A 15,279-nucleotide genomic window follows, 5' to 3' on the forward strand; every position below is an offset into this window, starting at 1 on the left:
TCTCGAATATTAATTATTTTACACAAATGATTGTGTTGTTCCTACTTACTTGCCTCCCCCCCCCCCGAGCCGTCATTCATGATTTTACTTATTTTTACTAATTTTTAGACGTTTATTTTATTTAATTGCCAGCATGAACCAACTTTTTAAGATGCAGCATATGCTAACACTTAAACGAAATTTACTGTATTTATTTTTTAGCAAACATTAATAACAGAAAGTTTTCCAGTTTATTTATTTTTTTGCATAATTAATGATGGAAGTATGTTTTCTGTTTTTCTTAACATCTGTTGAAAAACATAATTTGTACAGTCTCTTGAAAAAAAAAAAAATCAAACTTTTCTCTACTTTCACCTAACTATTTACAATGTTCATCTGTTCTTTTTATAATAAAAATTCCGTTTTCAAAAAGAAACGTTTACTGCCAAATTTCTTTAAAAAAAAAAAGTGCAAGTTTTCCTGAAAAAAAAACAAAAAAAACTTTCACCTAACAATTTATGGTAAAAAGTTAATTGGGGGGGGGGGGAACAACTTTTATTGATAAAAAAAAATTGCAAAAAATAATAAAAGTAAATAAACGAACAAAATGCAATTTTTCTTGAGGAATGTGTTCCATTTTAACAAACTGAGCCACAGCAACGCATGGCTGGGTACAGCTAGTATATATATATATATATATATATATATATATATATATATATATATATACATATATACATATATATATATATATATATATATATATATATATATATATATATATATATATATAATCCTGTTATTTATTTCACTTACTTTAAACTTGTAAATAAAGTTGGACATAAAATCAATATTATTATGTTAAAAAAAAATAACACTTTTCTTGATAATTTTTTTCTCGGTAATATAATTATTTGAATTATAACAAAAAAAAAAAAAACAATTCTAAAAAATAATTATTTTTTAAGAGTTTTAAATGATATTAAATTCAAATATTACGCAATATGAACTTTAAACGGATTTTTTAATAACAGGTTTCCAATGATAATAAAAGAATATATTCATATAAGAGAATATAAGACTATTGAGATAATAAAAATTGTAAATCCAAAATCGGCTTAAAAAATCCGTTTTGATTTTATTATTTAACTTGATAGAGGGTGGTCCTTATGTTTTGTGCCTTTTTTCAAAAATGTATGGAGGCTTGTAATGAACATTATCTTTAAATATATGTGTCAACAGAAGACGTTAAAATTAATTTTATTTCATTAACTCTAGTCTGTGTAGTTCGTTAATAAAAATCTATTTGTTTTACAAAAGGTAAGTTTTATATCATTTTTTATTCATAGCAAAAAAAAATGTTACTTCCATTAACAATTATAACGCGAATGCCCATCCATAGAATTGACTAACACACGAAATGATAACGTCACTATTAATGTATGTAATGCTGACGTTTTACATATCGCCGTGGAGATGCCTAGTTGTCTCTAGCAATAGACTTTTTCATAATAAAAATCAATACCAATGAATTTTCATAATTTTGGGATATGTTACTATCTTCTTCATGACAATTAAGTATGTAACATTGTTTTTGCTTAAAGCATATATATTTAAAAAATCGATCTGTCGACACAATCTTAACGAGCGCTGAAAAATCTTTAAAAAAAAAAAGAAAAGAACTTTATGATATATGCGCCCCCTTCCAAAAAAATACAAAAAAAAAAAAACCATAAAAAACGAAAAATGAAAATGCTTTTGTAGACCGCTCGTGAAAACTTAATTTTTTTAGATCAATTAAAAAAGCATCAAGCTACATAACACAGAAAAATGAACAACATTGTTTTTGAAAACTTTCTTATTATTTTAAATGTCTGCTAAAAAATTATTCCGCGATGTGATAGGTCACCTTACTATGCGCGAACGCATCATGTAAGAATAGCCTAAACAATGGCGGTGAGTTGGCACAAAATAGTGCGAGGGTTCAGGAGTTAATACCATGTAAACGGTAAATTTGAGACGGGTTCGAATATCAGATTCGTTGTCAGCGACCCCGAAAACCTAGAAAAAAAATTATTGGTCGGTGTTCTGTTGTAAAGTAAACATTTACCTATTAAATTTTTCTGCTGGTCGCCATGGAACTCGACGCCCAAGGAGTACCAAAATAATTTGAGTACGCCAAACACAACTTTATCAAACGGTCACTTTCGTTTAAGAAAAAAAAAAAAGAAGCCAACCAGTAATTCTGTTTTGGCACGCCAGGACGACGCCACGCGCCAAATTTCATTCCGTCTTAAAAACAACTTTCTACAGAAAAAAACAACTTATTTTTACATTTTTATCTTGTGAATAAACATAAAATTATATAAAAAATCGCGTTTATTATTTTTAAAATCAAACAACGGAGTTGAAGTCAGTTTTCGATTGTAAAACAAAACTGTTTTTGATAAATTACTCTGAAAAGCCGCGTTTATTATTTAAAAAAAAAAAATCAAATTATGCGCCAGGTATGAAGGCAGTTTCGTTTAAGAAAAAAAACAAAAAAACTTCATAGCCGGTGCAATGCATAATTTTGATTTGATTTTTTTTAAATAAACAGTTTTTCATATATAATTTTATGCATATTTGCTAAATAAATGTCTAAAAATTCTTGTAAAAATAAACTTTATTCAATTTTATTCTTTAGAAAAAATAATTCATGAGTACGCCACACAGAAATTTATCAAAAGTTTTGTTTTACAATCGAAAACATTGACTTCAACTCCGCTGTTTGATTTTAAAAATAATAAACGCGGTTTTTAATATAATTTTATGCGTGGCGTACTTTTTTGTGAGCTGGCGTCCTAAAAAAAAAAAAATTACCCGAAGACAACTTCATAACCGGTGTATAATTTGGATTTTTAAAAAAATAATAAATGCGGGTTTTCCTATATTTGTATGCTTATTTGCTAAGTAAATCTCTAAACATTCTTATAAAAATAAACTTTATTCAATTTTATTCTTTAGGAAAAATAATTAATGAGTACGCCAAACAATTTTATCAAACAAAGTCACTTTCGTTTAAGAAAAAAAAAAATGAAAACATTGACTTCAACTGTTGTTGGATATTACAAATAATAACCAAGGTTTTTAATATTTTTATGTTTATTCACGAGATAAAAATGTAAAAATAATTTTTTTTTTTTTTTTCTGTAGAAAATTGTTTTTATGACGGAATGAAATTTGGTGTCCTGGCGTGCCAAAAGAATTACCGTAAATGGAAGAAAAAATATCTCAAAAGAAAAGCACCTCGTCTACTTTTTTTTCTTTTTAAATAAAACTATAATTTTAAAATTTCGATGTTTGGAAAACAGTCCATAATATATATTTCATTATAAAAGTTCTATTTTTGTTTGATAAAAAGAATAAAACAGTTAATAAATATAAAAAAGTCCATTAAGTTCAAATAAAGACTGTTTGACTAAAACTTCTTAAAAAAAAAAAAAGGGTTTCTTCATTCTATACGGTTTTGGTCATTCGTAGCTAAATATGTCGGACGTCACTTCTGCTAAATGACGTTTTTTTTTTTTTTTTCCTTACATCGTAGTCACCACTTATCAAGGCTCATAGGCTACTCGGGGATAAGGGTTATTGCGTGTACAGTAATCAATGGGACAATATCGTAGTAATTGTTTGTAATGGAGATTTGATAAAGTGTCATACTTAAGGGGGCGGTTTATCAGGAATTTGTTTATGTTGGGCTTGAACACATCCAAGTTGTAGTTAGGTGGGAAACAAGAAAACGGAAGAGAGTTCCACAGGCGTGCACTTCTCAGAAAGAAGCTTTGCCCATGGAATCTACGTTTTGATTTAGGCACAGATAAAGAGTGAGGAAAATTGAGTGGTTCAGCTAGACGAGTGCTTTTTGTAAAAGATTTGTGAGGGGGGACCAGAAATTGAAGCTCATACGAGAACTTGCCATGGAAATAACAATAAAACAAAGACAACCTCGCAACGTCTCTTGTGTGGAAGAGAGGTTGCAGGAAAGAGAAAAGGGCATCTCCCACTAAGCTACGGAGTCTATTTTGTACTCTGTCAAGGCAAGACAGGCTGTTTTTTAGCAACTCCTGCCTAGATGTGGCAGCAGTACTCCATCCTTAGACGTACTTGGCTTTTATATAGATAGAGAATTGCATCAGCAGTGAGATATCTTCCGTAGCGGTAGAAGGATCCCATCATTTTTCCAGCGACCTTGGCAACGGATGTGATGTAATTGTTCCATTTCAGATCAGGAGTAAACGTCAATCCCAGAAGCTTGTCAAAACATGGAGCCTCCCAAGACGAGAGCCATCCATTTCAATTGATGCCAGATGGGGATCAGAGCGTTGATGATGTAAAGATAGAAACTTGGTCTTGGATGCATTAAAAGTAACCAGCCACCTCTTCTCCCACTCTACCACGTGCTCAAGATCACAGGAGAGAGAATTAGAGAGAACTTTGTCATTTACGGCCTTTGATGTGTTGCCATAGATGGTCGTGTCATCAGCATAGATGTCAACGAATGATTTAAGTACGTGTTTTGAGAGATCATTGATGTAGATCAGGAAGAGAGTTGGGCCCAGTATGGACCCCTGGGAGACTTCAGCATTAATACTGTGGGCCTCTGATTTCTGCCCATCAACCACTACTCTTATGAACCTATCAGAGAAAAATGATTTGATAATTGAGAACACATTTCCAGTTATACCGTAGCTGGAAATCTTGTGAAGTAGGCCCTTATGCCATACCTTATTGAAGGCCTTTGATATGTCAAGAGCAATTGCCCTAGAAAGGAAGCCTTTATCGAGAGATTCACTTATCCGATGAGATATAACCATTAGCACATCTGCTATAGATCTAGCAGAACAGAAACCATATTTCATGTCATTAGGAAGGTTATTTCTGCTGAGGTGGTTGACTACTTCTTTATTTAATATGGATTCAAGCAACTTACTCATGACACACAAGAGACTTATTAATCTGTACTGAGAGGGAGATGACCTATCACCTGAATTCTTAAATGCATGGCATACTGATGAGGTTTTCCAGGGTGTTGGAAAGCACTTCTCCTTAAAACAACACTTAAGCAGTTTTGTACGTATGGGGCCAAGTTCTGGTTGAAGCTTTTTCAACACTATAATTGGAATGCCGTCAGGGCCAGTTGCTTCAAGGTTCTTGATTAGCTTGACGACTTCACGCACAGATATTTGTAGGTTGCATAGCATGTTGTCTTTTATAGGAGGAAATATGGGGAGTTGATGGCCTTCGTCACATAGGGTAGAATTAGCTGCAAAGTTCTTTGCAAATAGTTTGGCCTTGTTTGATGCTGACGAGATGACCTCAGGTCCATTGATGATGGTTGGGATAGAACGCACGCTTCTGTTCAGGATCCTGTTTGCTATTGTCCAAAACTGGTGGGAACCAAGCCGCTGCTCAGCTACTTTGGAATTAACGGACTGAGTATATAGCTCTCTTGCATTTTAAACATTTGTAAACAAAGGGAGACGAATCTTCAAGATTACCATAATTTTTCTTTTTTTTTACCCAGAGTTTTTTTTGGGGGGGGGGGAGGTAGTAATGTTACTTATTTTATGAGTTATGCAAAGCACTAAAAAGTTGAGAAATACTGGTCTATATTATGTATTAATTGGTTCGGTGAAGGTGTAGTTTAGCGGCGTAGGTTCTTATTTTGAATTTTATTTAATTATAAAACAAAAAATACAGAAAATAGAAACATCTTTATGATGAATGTAACTGTCACGGAACGAATATATCATGTCATATTCCAAAATTTCATCAGAAAGGTTTTTGTTTTTTTTTAATTATCTAATTAGAAAATCAAATTAGCCGACGTACACGAGTGCTGCTGCAGTGCTGCTCTGCTACGCTACTAGCGAAATACACATCGGCTCTGATGTTGAACGTTGTTCGATTGAGTAGCCATCATTATTTTTACAAGAACAGTATTTTTGCGTATGACCTAGCTTTTTTTTTTAAATTTATTTTGGTTTGAAATTTGCGCATGATTTTTGTTATGATTTTATGTTTTCTTTTTGTTTGTTTTTGGGATGGATATTTTTTTTTTGTTGTTGGAGTTTATGTAATTATTAACATGAAAATTGGTGAAAAAAAACTTTACTTTTTTTTTGACCGGATTTAATAAACAAACAAAATGAAAGTAAAACAAAACAAAAATTTGGTGCTGATGATGCAGTGCAGTGTAACGGTAACATAAGTGCATCACTGCACTGCAGTGATGCACTTATGTTACCGTTATTTTTTTAATGGTTTAAGTGCCTCTCCCAATGTTAAAAAATTACCTGTTCTTATTAAATTGTTAGGTGAAAGTACCCGCGCTATTTTTAAGTTTAATTACAGTTTTACGATACTTGTTTTTATTAAATTGTTAGGTGAAAGTACAGAATAGGTACACAGACAGCAACAGCACCCTCCCGTCCCATGTTTTATCTGTTTTTTTTTGGGGGGGGGGCGGGGGGGGGGAGATGGATACTTTTTTTTTGCCGGAGTTTATGTAATTTTGACACATTTTTAGCGCATGTTCATGAAAAATATGGCAATTAAAAAAAAACCCAATAAAGTTTTGGGGAAATTTTTTTTATTCAAGAAAATAAAAGGTACTCATGCACTCATGCAATGACTCATGCACTTATTAAGCCGTGCTGAAATAATGACATTATTTAGAAAGCCATTCTTAACATGGGACAGGAGGGTGTTTGTGTACCTATTCTGTACTTTCACCTAACAATTTAATAAAAACAGGTATCGTAAAACTTTAAACTTGAAAGTACTATTTAAAAATAGCCCGGATCAAGAAGTGCAAGTGCACTAGCACCAAATAACATTTCACTATGTTTCGATCTACGACATTCCATTAGGTACGTACACGTTAAAGCTTTTTGTTTATCACCACAATGCTAATTTTGACTTTCACCAATTTTCCTTTAAAAAACAATTAAAACATGGGGGGGGGGCACTTAAACCATTAAAAAAGAAAAGCACCGAATTTTTGTTTTGTTTTGCTTTCATTTTGTTTGTTTGTTAAATCCGGCAAAAAAAAAAAAACAACAAAAAAAATATTAAAGTTAAAAAAAAAAAAAAAATTTTTTTAAATTTAAAAAAAAACTTGAAAATAATATTCACCAATTTTCGTGTTAATAATTACATAAACTCCGGCAAAAAAAATATCCATCCAAAAAAAAAAAAAAAAAAGACACACGAACACATGCAAAACTTCTTTCCTTGTAAAAATAATGATGTCTCCCTCAATCGAACAACGTTCAATATCGGAGCCGATACATATTTCGCTAGTAGCGTAGCAGTACTCGTGTACGTCGGCCATCAAATTTTATGAACAGCGGCATGTTATTTTAGAATGTGTTAAAATTCAAAGGCGACAACTCGCTTCGACTACCGAGATTATGTTTGTATTTAAAATAATTACAATTTTTTAACCGCTAAAAATCGTAAATTTTGATTTTCTTCGTTAAAAAAACTTGATCAATTTACGTGTTCTTTAGAATATGACATTTTCGTTCCGTGACTAGTGCATACATCATAAATATTTTACCGGATTTAAACTTTTTTAATTAGTCGAATTCGACATAGGAACAGCCTGTATCTGAAACTTGAGAACAATGTACATTGGCTGAAGTTTAAAAAAAAAAAAAAAAAAAAGTTAAAGGGGAAATAACTCTGATTGAGCAATTTCTAATCGGAAGTGGAAATCTCTAATTTGAAAATCAAAAAGTGTCTTCCTTTGGTCGTGTTTCATTAATGATTATATTCTTTTCTGTGAAGTTACACTGCGTTTGTGAGTACTTTTTAAAACTCTTCAAAACAATTCACTTTTAAGAACTTTTCGAACGAAATATTATATCGTTTTTTTTGTTTGTTCACTAATTCTGAGCTGCTGACGGAGTAATTATAAACAAAACAGTCGAACGATTGTTTTCGTTTTTAGCCATCTTGTTTCGTTTCTTTCTTTAAGGAAGTAGGACTAAACGCTGAAACAAGATGAGTGGAAGGCCGAACAACTCCGTTCCGCTTCAGTCGACGGCTGGTGCCGTCCCTATCAAAAATGAAAAGGGTGATATTACTATGCAAAAAGTAAAGGTGAATCGTTACGTCACCGGTAAAAGACCTGATTATGCTCCTGACACTAGTAGCGATGAGGAAGATGTTGATTTTCACTTTGGTCCAAAGAAGACTGTGCTCGATGTGGCGAAAGTGATCCCTGTCGAGACCCAGTACGAAGACCCTCGCCTGCGACGGTTGAAAGAAAGAGCAAATGATGAAGACAATGATAGCGACGTCGAAGATCGGGTGACACGACATCGCCGTGAGGTGATTGAGCCCGAGATCTTACAAGAAGCCTCTGAAGATGAGGAGGTTGATACCAATCGGCACCGCCGCGAAGAAGAAGAGAGCAGCGAAGAGGAAGAGCTGGATGAGGAGGAGATCGAACGGCGTCGAGAACTTCTTCGACAGCGGGCCATGCAGCGGAAAGAAGAGCAAGAAGAGGAGGTGATGGATGTCGAAGATGAACGTTCAGAAGGCGAAAGTGAAGAGGAATCGTCGGAGTATGAAGAGTACACCGACTCTGAAGAGGAGACCGGGCCCAGGTTGAAACCTGTCTTTGTACGCAAAAAAGACCGAATCACAATACAAGAAAAAGAGAAGGAAGACCAGAAATTACGTGAACAAGAAATAGAAACAAAGCGAATGACGGAAGAGCGTCGACGACAAACCTTGAAAATCATCGAAACAGAGACAAAGAAAGAGAACGAAGAGAAAGTAGAGGACGATCCTTGCAACGCTGTCGACACCGGCGACGAGAATGATGAGGAAGAATACGAAACATGGAAAGTCCGTGAATTGAAGCGAATCAAACGCGATCGCGATGAAAGGGAAGCGCTGGAAAAAGAGAAAGGTGAGGTCGATCGGTTGAGAACTATGACGGACGAGGAGAGGAGGGCAGATTTGCGTGCCAATCCGAAGGTGATTCCAAACAAAGCGCCCAAGGGAAGGTACAAGTTTCTCCAGAAATATTATCACAGGGGTTCGTTCTATATGGACGAAGATGACATGGTATACAAACGGGACTTTTCTGCTCCAACTCTGGAAGATCATTTTGATAAGACTATTCTTCCAAAAGTTATGCAGGTCAAGAACTTTGGCCGCTCAGGCCGAACAAAATATACACACTTGGTTGACCAAGACACAACACAGTTTGATTCACCATGGCTTACAGACTCTGCTCAAAATATTAAATTCCATATGACGAAAGGAGGTGGAATGAAACAGTTGTTTGAGAGACCTAGTGTCAAGAAAAGAAAATAAATCTTTTTCTTTTTTTTTTCTATTTAAAACTTTTTTATGGGAATATAAAAAAATAATTTTATAACATTTACATTTGTGCTATTTTTTTTTTTTTTTTTTTGTAATTCATTTTTAAGATTTTCTGCTTTTTTTTTTTTTGTTTTTTAATTACATGTATGCTTTTATTAATTTCAATTCATAAGTTTATAATCTGCCCCTTCCACTGCAACAAAGTTAGCAAAATTGGTACTTGTACAGTTTAGTCAAGACATTAAAAAATTAAAATATCGAAAAAAGTTTAAATTGTATGTATCCGTTATGGAACGAAGTTCTCTGAAAAAAAAATTTCACTTAATTTCATCAAGTTTTTTATTTTTTTTATTTTACAGCGAAAAAACAATTTGTTATGATACCGAGCAAAATGTTCGATTTTTATGAAGAAAAGCTAGTATTAAAGATGGGGAGGGGTGTCAGCGCTTTAACTGGAGTTATCTCCCTTTGTCATTTCTAAAATTCAAACAAATTTTTTTTTAAATCCAAGATGGGGGCCTTCAACGTGGTCTCATAAAAACGTGTTTTTCCGCTGTAAAAAAAAAAATGTTTTTTTAAAATTGGCTTTCGGAATAGATACCTCCCCCAACCTTCCCATGTTAAGAACGGCTTTCAGAATAGACATCCCCAACCTTGTCAGCATACCCAAAAACCTTTAAAAGTTGACATGCCGAATGTGAACGGTGAGTTTGACATTGGACACAATTTAAAGAAAACAACTGTAAAACAGTGTTCTCCGCAAGTTTTACCGGAAAAAGTGCCGACCTGAATTTTTATTTATTTCCTCTTGTTCGTTATGTAACGGCAATGTTACAAATGAGTTGGATGAATGTTACTTACATCTGGCGGGCTCAGCGACGGGGGATATTGTGACCAACTTGAATGTCTGTTTACTTCTGATATTTATAGTCAGGATTGAGTAGGAGGGGTGGGAGGTGATTACCAGCTTTCTGTGTTACCATAGAGACCAGCAGACCGTTAAGTCTACTCAGGAAGTTTAGATAGTGTTGTTACCAGACCCCGTTGGGCGGGTCGCTTTAGGAGGATTTCTTTTTTGCAACCTGCACCTTTTAAGCATCGCCCTTCAACAGTGGCGTACCTATGTAAAATGGCGCCCATGGCAAAGTTTGAATGTGCGCCCCTTCTTAATAATTAATACCTTAGATATACCTAACCTACATAATATTATAATACAGGCACAATTTTAACGAAAGATAAACCATGAAATGAATGTTTTAATAAAGTAATTATGTGGTTATTCTTGCTTTAAGAAATAAAATTCTAAATTATCCAAAAAGAAAGGACTACAACATACTTCATTTATTTTTATTATGAAGAAATTGAAGGATAACAAACATACCACAATAAACCTCAATAAATCCGGCCTTTTTTGTTTCAATAATACCATTCTAAAATAACACTTTTCGTGCCTTTATGGAAGCAAATTCGTCTATGATTTTATCAAAGTTAGTTTTCTCTAATTCTTCCCTTTCTATACTCATCAAAGCTAGATCACACAATCTGTCCTGACTCATTAAGGCTCGGAGACATGAAAGAATTAGTTTCAGTTTACTGAAACTTCGCTCGCAGCTTGCAATAGATACTGCCATTGTCAACATTATTTGCAAAGTAATTCGAAGATTGGGAAATACGCTCTCATCACCATATTCAACTATGAATGTTAGAAGGTCTTCAGGACGCGATAACTTTAAGTTGGCACGACTTGATATCAACATTTTGCAATCAATAATCTCCTCATATAATTGCTTGCCATCTATGTCTGAACTGTACACAGCTCCTAAATTTTCACACATAGACTCTAATTATTCACAGTCAGATGAGTCAGGACCGTAACAAAGGCCTTGGACATCCAACAGAAAGCCAAATTTGGAATCGATGTCAAATAACCGGGAGAATTGATCATCCATTTCTTTGTGCATGCGGTCTAGAGCTCCCTTCATGACTCGTTTCATTTCATCTGTTCTTGATAACCCGGCATCTCATGCATTTTTACCAGCCATTCTTGTTTTTCCCCTTGTCCTTCTTTTGATTTCAACGTCCCATTTGTGTCTTGTCTTGCAATCGTTTTTGCACTCTATCTATTGGCGTAAGTATTTTGTGCCAAAAATCCAACAATGTTAGAAACTCGTATGTTAGTATGCGATTACAGTGGGACAGCATCTTTTAATTTCTACCACCGCTGTGTGGAACGGGAAAAGAAGCTATACAATGAGTCAATAACTCCAAAGAACGAGACCATTTCTGTGTCTTGCCTGGCTGCCTGAACACCTACAAGGTTAAGTGAATTGTTATCACAATTTACAAACACTGCCAGCTTGTTTTTTTCATTTATTCTTTGCTGCACACTACTTCTGTGTCCCACCATCACAGCAGCATTGTCATAACATTGTGACCGACAATCTTCTATCTTCATCTGGTCTTTCTCCAATTGTTGCATGATAACTTCAACGAAGCTTGCAGCATCCTTCTGACGTATATGGAGAAAACCCAGAAAGGACTCTCTAACACAAACTATTTTCCTTTCAAAATCAATATCCACATACCTTACAACTTCTGAAATCTGCTCACGATGTGCCTGGTCCGGGGTTGAGTCGAATAGAAGACCATAATACTTAGCTTTTTTAATGCTGTCTAGTAAATTCTTGCGAACGGTAGATGCCATAATATGAATAAATTAATTCTGAACACCTGGGGAAATGTAAGATAATGCGTAAGGATGACTTTCAATAAGAGCGAGGTGCTCTCGCATCACATGATCAAAGACGGCAAGAAATTTCATTAAACTAAGGAAATTACCCACATTTGAGTTACCATCTGCCTGAAGTGATTCCCTGTGTCCTCGCAAAGCAAGGTTCTGTTTTGTCAAGTATTTGATACCGTGTAATATTCTCATGAAAATGTCACGCCATTTAGGCTTTTCTTTTTCAATTTGTAACTGGAGTTCTACGTCAAGAATCCCTTTTTTTTCAGTCAGATTTCTTTCCAGTTCTTTCCACAGTGTAAAACACTCTCGATGATTCTTAGCATTTTCATGAACGGTCATCCTTTCAGGTGCTTTCCACTGACTAAATCCACCCTCCTGCTGCAATGTGGATTGATGCTCTGATCGGGAATAGAGCAGGTATTTTGAGGGTTAAAAAGTTTCTGAAGAAGTTTTCTAATAAAAATTGTTGGATTGAGATAGTACTAAAAGTTTAAGATTTTTACCATCCTATTACTAGTTTCTTATTTTAAAAAAATAGCATACTTTTATCATAGCTTGGTGTTTCCAACCCTTATCAATTAATTTTGAAGACTATAGGCCTGTGAAATTGTTGAAATTGTTATCAGAACTTTTTAGTATCTGGCTTACTTGCAAATTTATTCCAAAATTAAGGTGTGATGTCAGTTTAGCAAATGTCTAAATTAATTATTACATCTAATAGGGGAGAGAATATTTTTCATTATCATCGAAAATAGACTCGACTTTCAACAGAAACTGTGAGTGAACGGAACAAGAACTTTTTACCATTTTTGGTCCAGAGGTAATTTATTGCGTCTAGAAAAAATATATGAAAAAAAAAAATGCATTACCATATCAGCCACACCCTTTTTTATTGGATTTTGGTGCATGTGGGTAAAAAATCCAAAAACCCTTAATATCTCTATAAGGATTAACTTTTTAGCAAATCTGATGCCATTTTTGGATTCCTTGGGTCAAAATACTTACCTGTGCAAATTTTCAGAGCCACACGATCTTTCAATCAGAAAATATTCAAAGAAATGACATCACAAAATTTATCCCGGGCGCCACATTATGCAGCAAAAACGAAAACAAAAAATGCTCTAAATCGAAAACCGCTTGGAATTAGATGCTCAAATTTTCAGGATTTCTTAGTTTCTATATTGTCTACCTGCACTGCAAATTACAGCCAAATCTGAGGGTATGGGTGTCAAGCCCTGGATGATTTGACATGGAATGCATAAAAATGGGTGGTAGCCTTACGTTTATTCCGGTTTGAATATATCGGAATTATGCAGAAAAACTCGCTCCAGTAATTATGCATATGTTCAAATTTTAATTTTTGTCAAGCAATTTTTGCGTCTATGGCACGGGCCATGCCTGCCATACCCTAGATACGCCACTGCCCTTCAACCCCCTTTTTTTTTCTTTTTACACATTTTGGTGCTAGTGCAGAGCAGAGTGATCCGTGCTATTTTTTAAATCGTATTTCCAAGTTTAATTAAAGTTTTATGATATGTTTTTTATTCAATTGTAAGGTTGAAGTATAGAATAGGTACAAAGCACCTTCCCCTCCTCATGCTAAGAATGGCTTTTTAAATAATAACGTTATTATTTACGTCCGGATCACTCTCTGCACTAGTACAAACATTTTTCCACAATCAGACATCATGAAAACAAAAAAAAAAAAGGAGCTTTTCAATTTTTAAACAAACTTTTGAAATTAATAATTTTGATAAACTTTCTAGAAAGTTAACTTATCAGTTTACTGGTTTTTTTTTGTTTTTTTTTTTTGTAATTCATCTTAAAGATTTTCTGCTGGTTTTACATGTCTATTTCTTTTTAAATTCCATATATGCCTTTAATATTTTGGTGCTGGTGCACTTACTGATCCATGCTATTTTTTTAATCGTATTTCCAAGTTTAATTAAAGTTTTATGTTGTTTTTTTTTTTTTATTATTCAATTGTAAGGTTGAAGTATAGAATATGTACAAAACACCTTCCCCTCCTCATGCTAAGAATGGCTTTTTAAATAATGTTATTATTTACGTCCGGATCACTCTCTGCACTAGTACAAACATTTTTTCCACAATCAGACATCATGAAAACAAAAGCTTTTCAATTTTTAAACAAACTTTCTAGAAAGTAAATTATCATCATCAGTTTACTGTTTTTTTTTATTCGATTGTAAGGTTAAAGTATAGAATAGGTACAAAACACCTTCCCCATGTTAAGTATGGCTTTTTAAATAATAATGTTATTATTTCAGCACGGATCAATAAGTGCACTAGTACCAATATTTTAAATCCACTCCTTCCACTGCACCAAGTTAGCAAAATTTGTCGCTATCAGACCCATTAGCATTCTTTGGAAGCAACACCTCAGGTAACAGGTGATAAATCCATATCTCCTACTTAAAAATGGTATCTCCTACTTAAAAATGGTATCTCCTACTTAAAAATGGTAGGATGGCTGAACCAAATAAAATCATATTCCACTTCACTCCAATTGAAGGGTGAGAATCCCTTGTGCCAGGTAAGTTTTATGAAGTATTTGATTTTTCTCCAAATCAGATGTCATGATTCCTGTGGAACTCTGTTCCGTTTGCCTGTTTCCCAACTGACTACAACTTCAAGTCCAACATAAACAAATTCCTGATGAAATACCCCCCTTAAGTAAGACACTTTATCAGATCTCCATTACTAACGATTACTACGCTACTATCCCATTGATTATTGTACACGCAATAACCCTTATCCCTGAGTGGCCTCCGGGCCTTGATAAGTGGTGACTTCCATGTAAAAAAATAAATAAAAAAGGACTTTAATTTTTAAATAGAGAAACTTTTATGCAGTATGCAGAATACACACCATGTTATTTTTACATAAGATTTTCAAGTTAAATTCAATTTTTATATTTGTTAGTTGAAAATATAGAGTAGTTGAAAAAAAAAAAAAAAGAAATACCCTCTTCCACTCATCATGTTAAGAATGGATTTCTAAATAACATTTTAGCACCGTCCGTATTCTGTATAAGTAAAAACTTTTGAAATGAACGCGTTTGAACTTTCAAGAAAGTCTCAAACTACTTCCAAACTAACCTATATCTGGACAAGTTTTTATTTATCCTACTTTATCTTGTGTCCATT

The 15,279-nt window shown here is 33.9% G+C and overlaps 3 protein-coding genes across 3 annotated transcripts in view; 1 reads left to right on the forward strand and 2 right to left on the reverse strand.

Moving 5' to 3' along the window:
- Window positions 1-7,692, reverse strand: part of LOC145296881 (divergent protein kinase domain 2A-like) — a 30,024-nt gene extending 22,332 nt beyond the window's left edge. The window contains exon 1 of the mRNA XM_080143024.1: window positions 7,586-7,692. The gene's annotated coding sequence lies outside the window, so the exon portion shown is untranslated. The remainder of the gene's footprint in view (window positions 1-7,585) is intronic.
- Window positions 7,693-7,753: 61 nt separating this feature from the next.
- LOC145296882 (microfibrillar-associated protein 1-like) lies at window positions 7,754-9,427 on the forward strand. Its single transcript, XM_080143026.1, has one exon. It carries the CDS (start codon window positions 8,032-8,034, stop codon window positions 9,355-9,357), a length of 1,326 nt encoding a protein of 441 aa, XP_079999152.1. The 5' UTR covers window positions 7,754-8,031; the 3' UTR covers window positions 9,358-9,427.
- A 2,655-nt stretch (window positions 9,428-12,082) lies between these two features.
- LOC145297056 (uncharacterized) lies at window positions 12,083-12,451 on the reverse strand. Its single transcript, XM_080143283.1, has one exon. It carries the CDS (start codon window positions 12,449-12,451, stop codon window positions 12,083-12,085), a length of 369 nt encoding a protein of 122 aa, XP_079999409.1.
- Between the last annotated feature and the right edge of the window lie 2,828 nt (window positions 12,452-15,279).

Source organism: Euprymna scolopes, chromosome 17 (assembly GCF_053919585.1).
Source record: "Euprymna scolopes isolate OS-2025 chromosome 17, ASM5391958v1, whole genome shotgun sequence".
Lineage (NCBI taxonomy): Eukaryota > Metazoa > Mollusca > Cephalopoda > Sepiida > Sepiolidae > Euprymna > Euprymna scolopes.

What these genes read in the sequence shown, in the direction of transcription:
- LOC145297056 (XM_080143283.1), bottom strand. Translation starts at nt 12,451, where the DNA reads ATGACCGTTCATGAAAATGCTAAGAATCATCGAGAGTGTTTTACACTG.
- LOC145296882 (XM_080143026.1), top strand. Translation starts at nt 8,032, where the DNA reads ATGAGTGGAAGGCCGAACAACTCCGTTCCGCTTCAGTCGACGGCTGGT.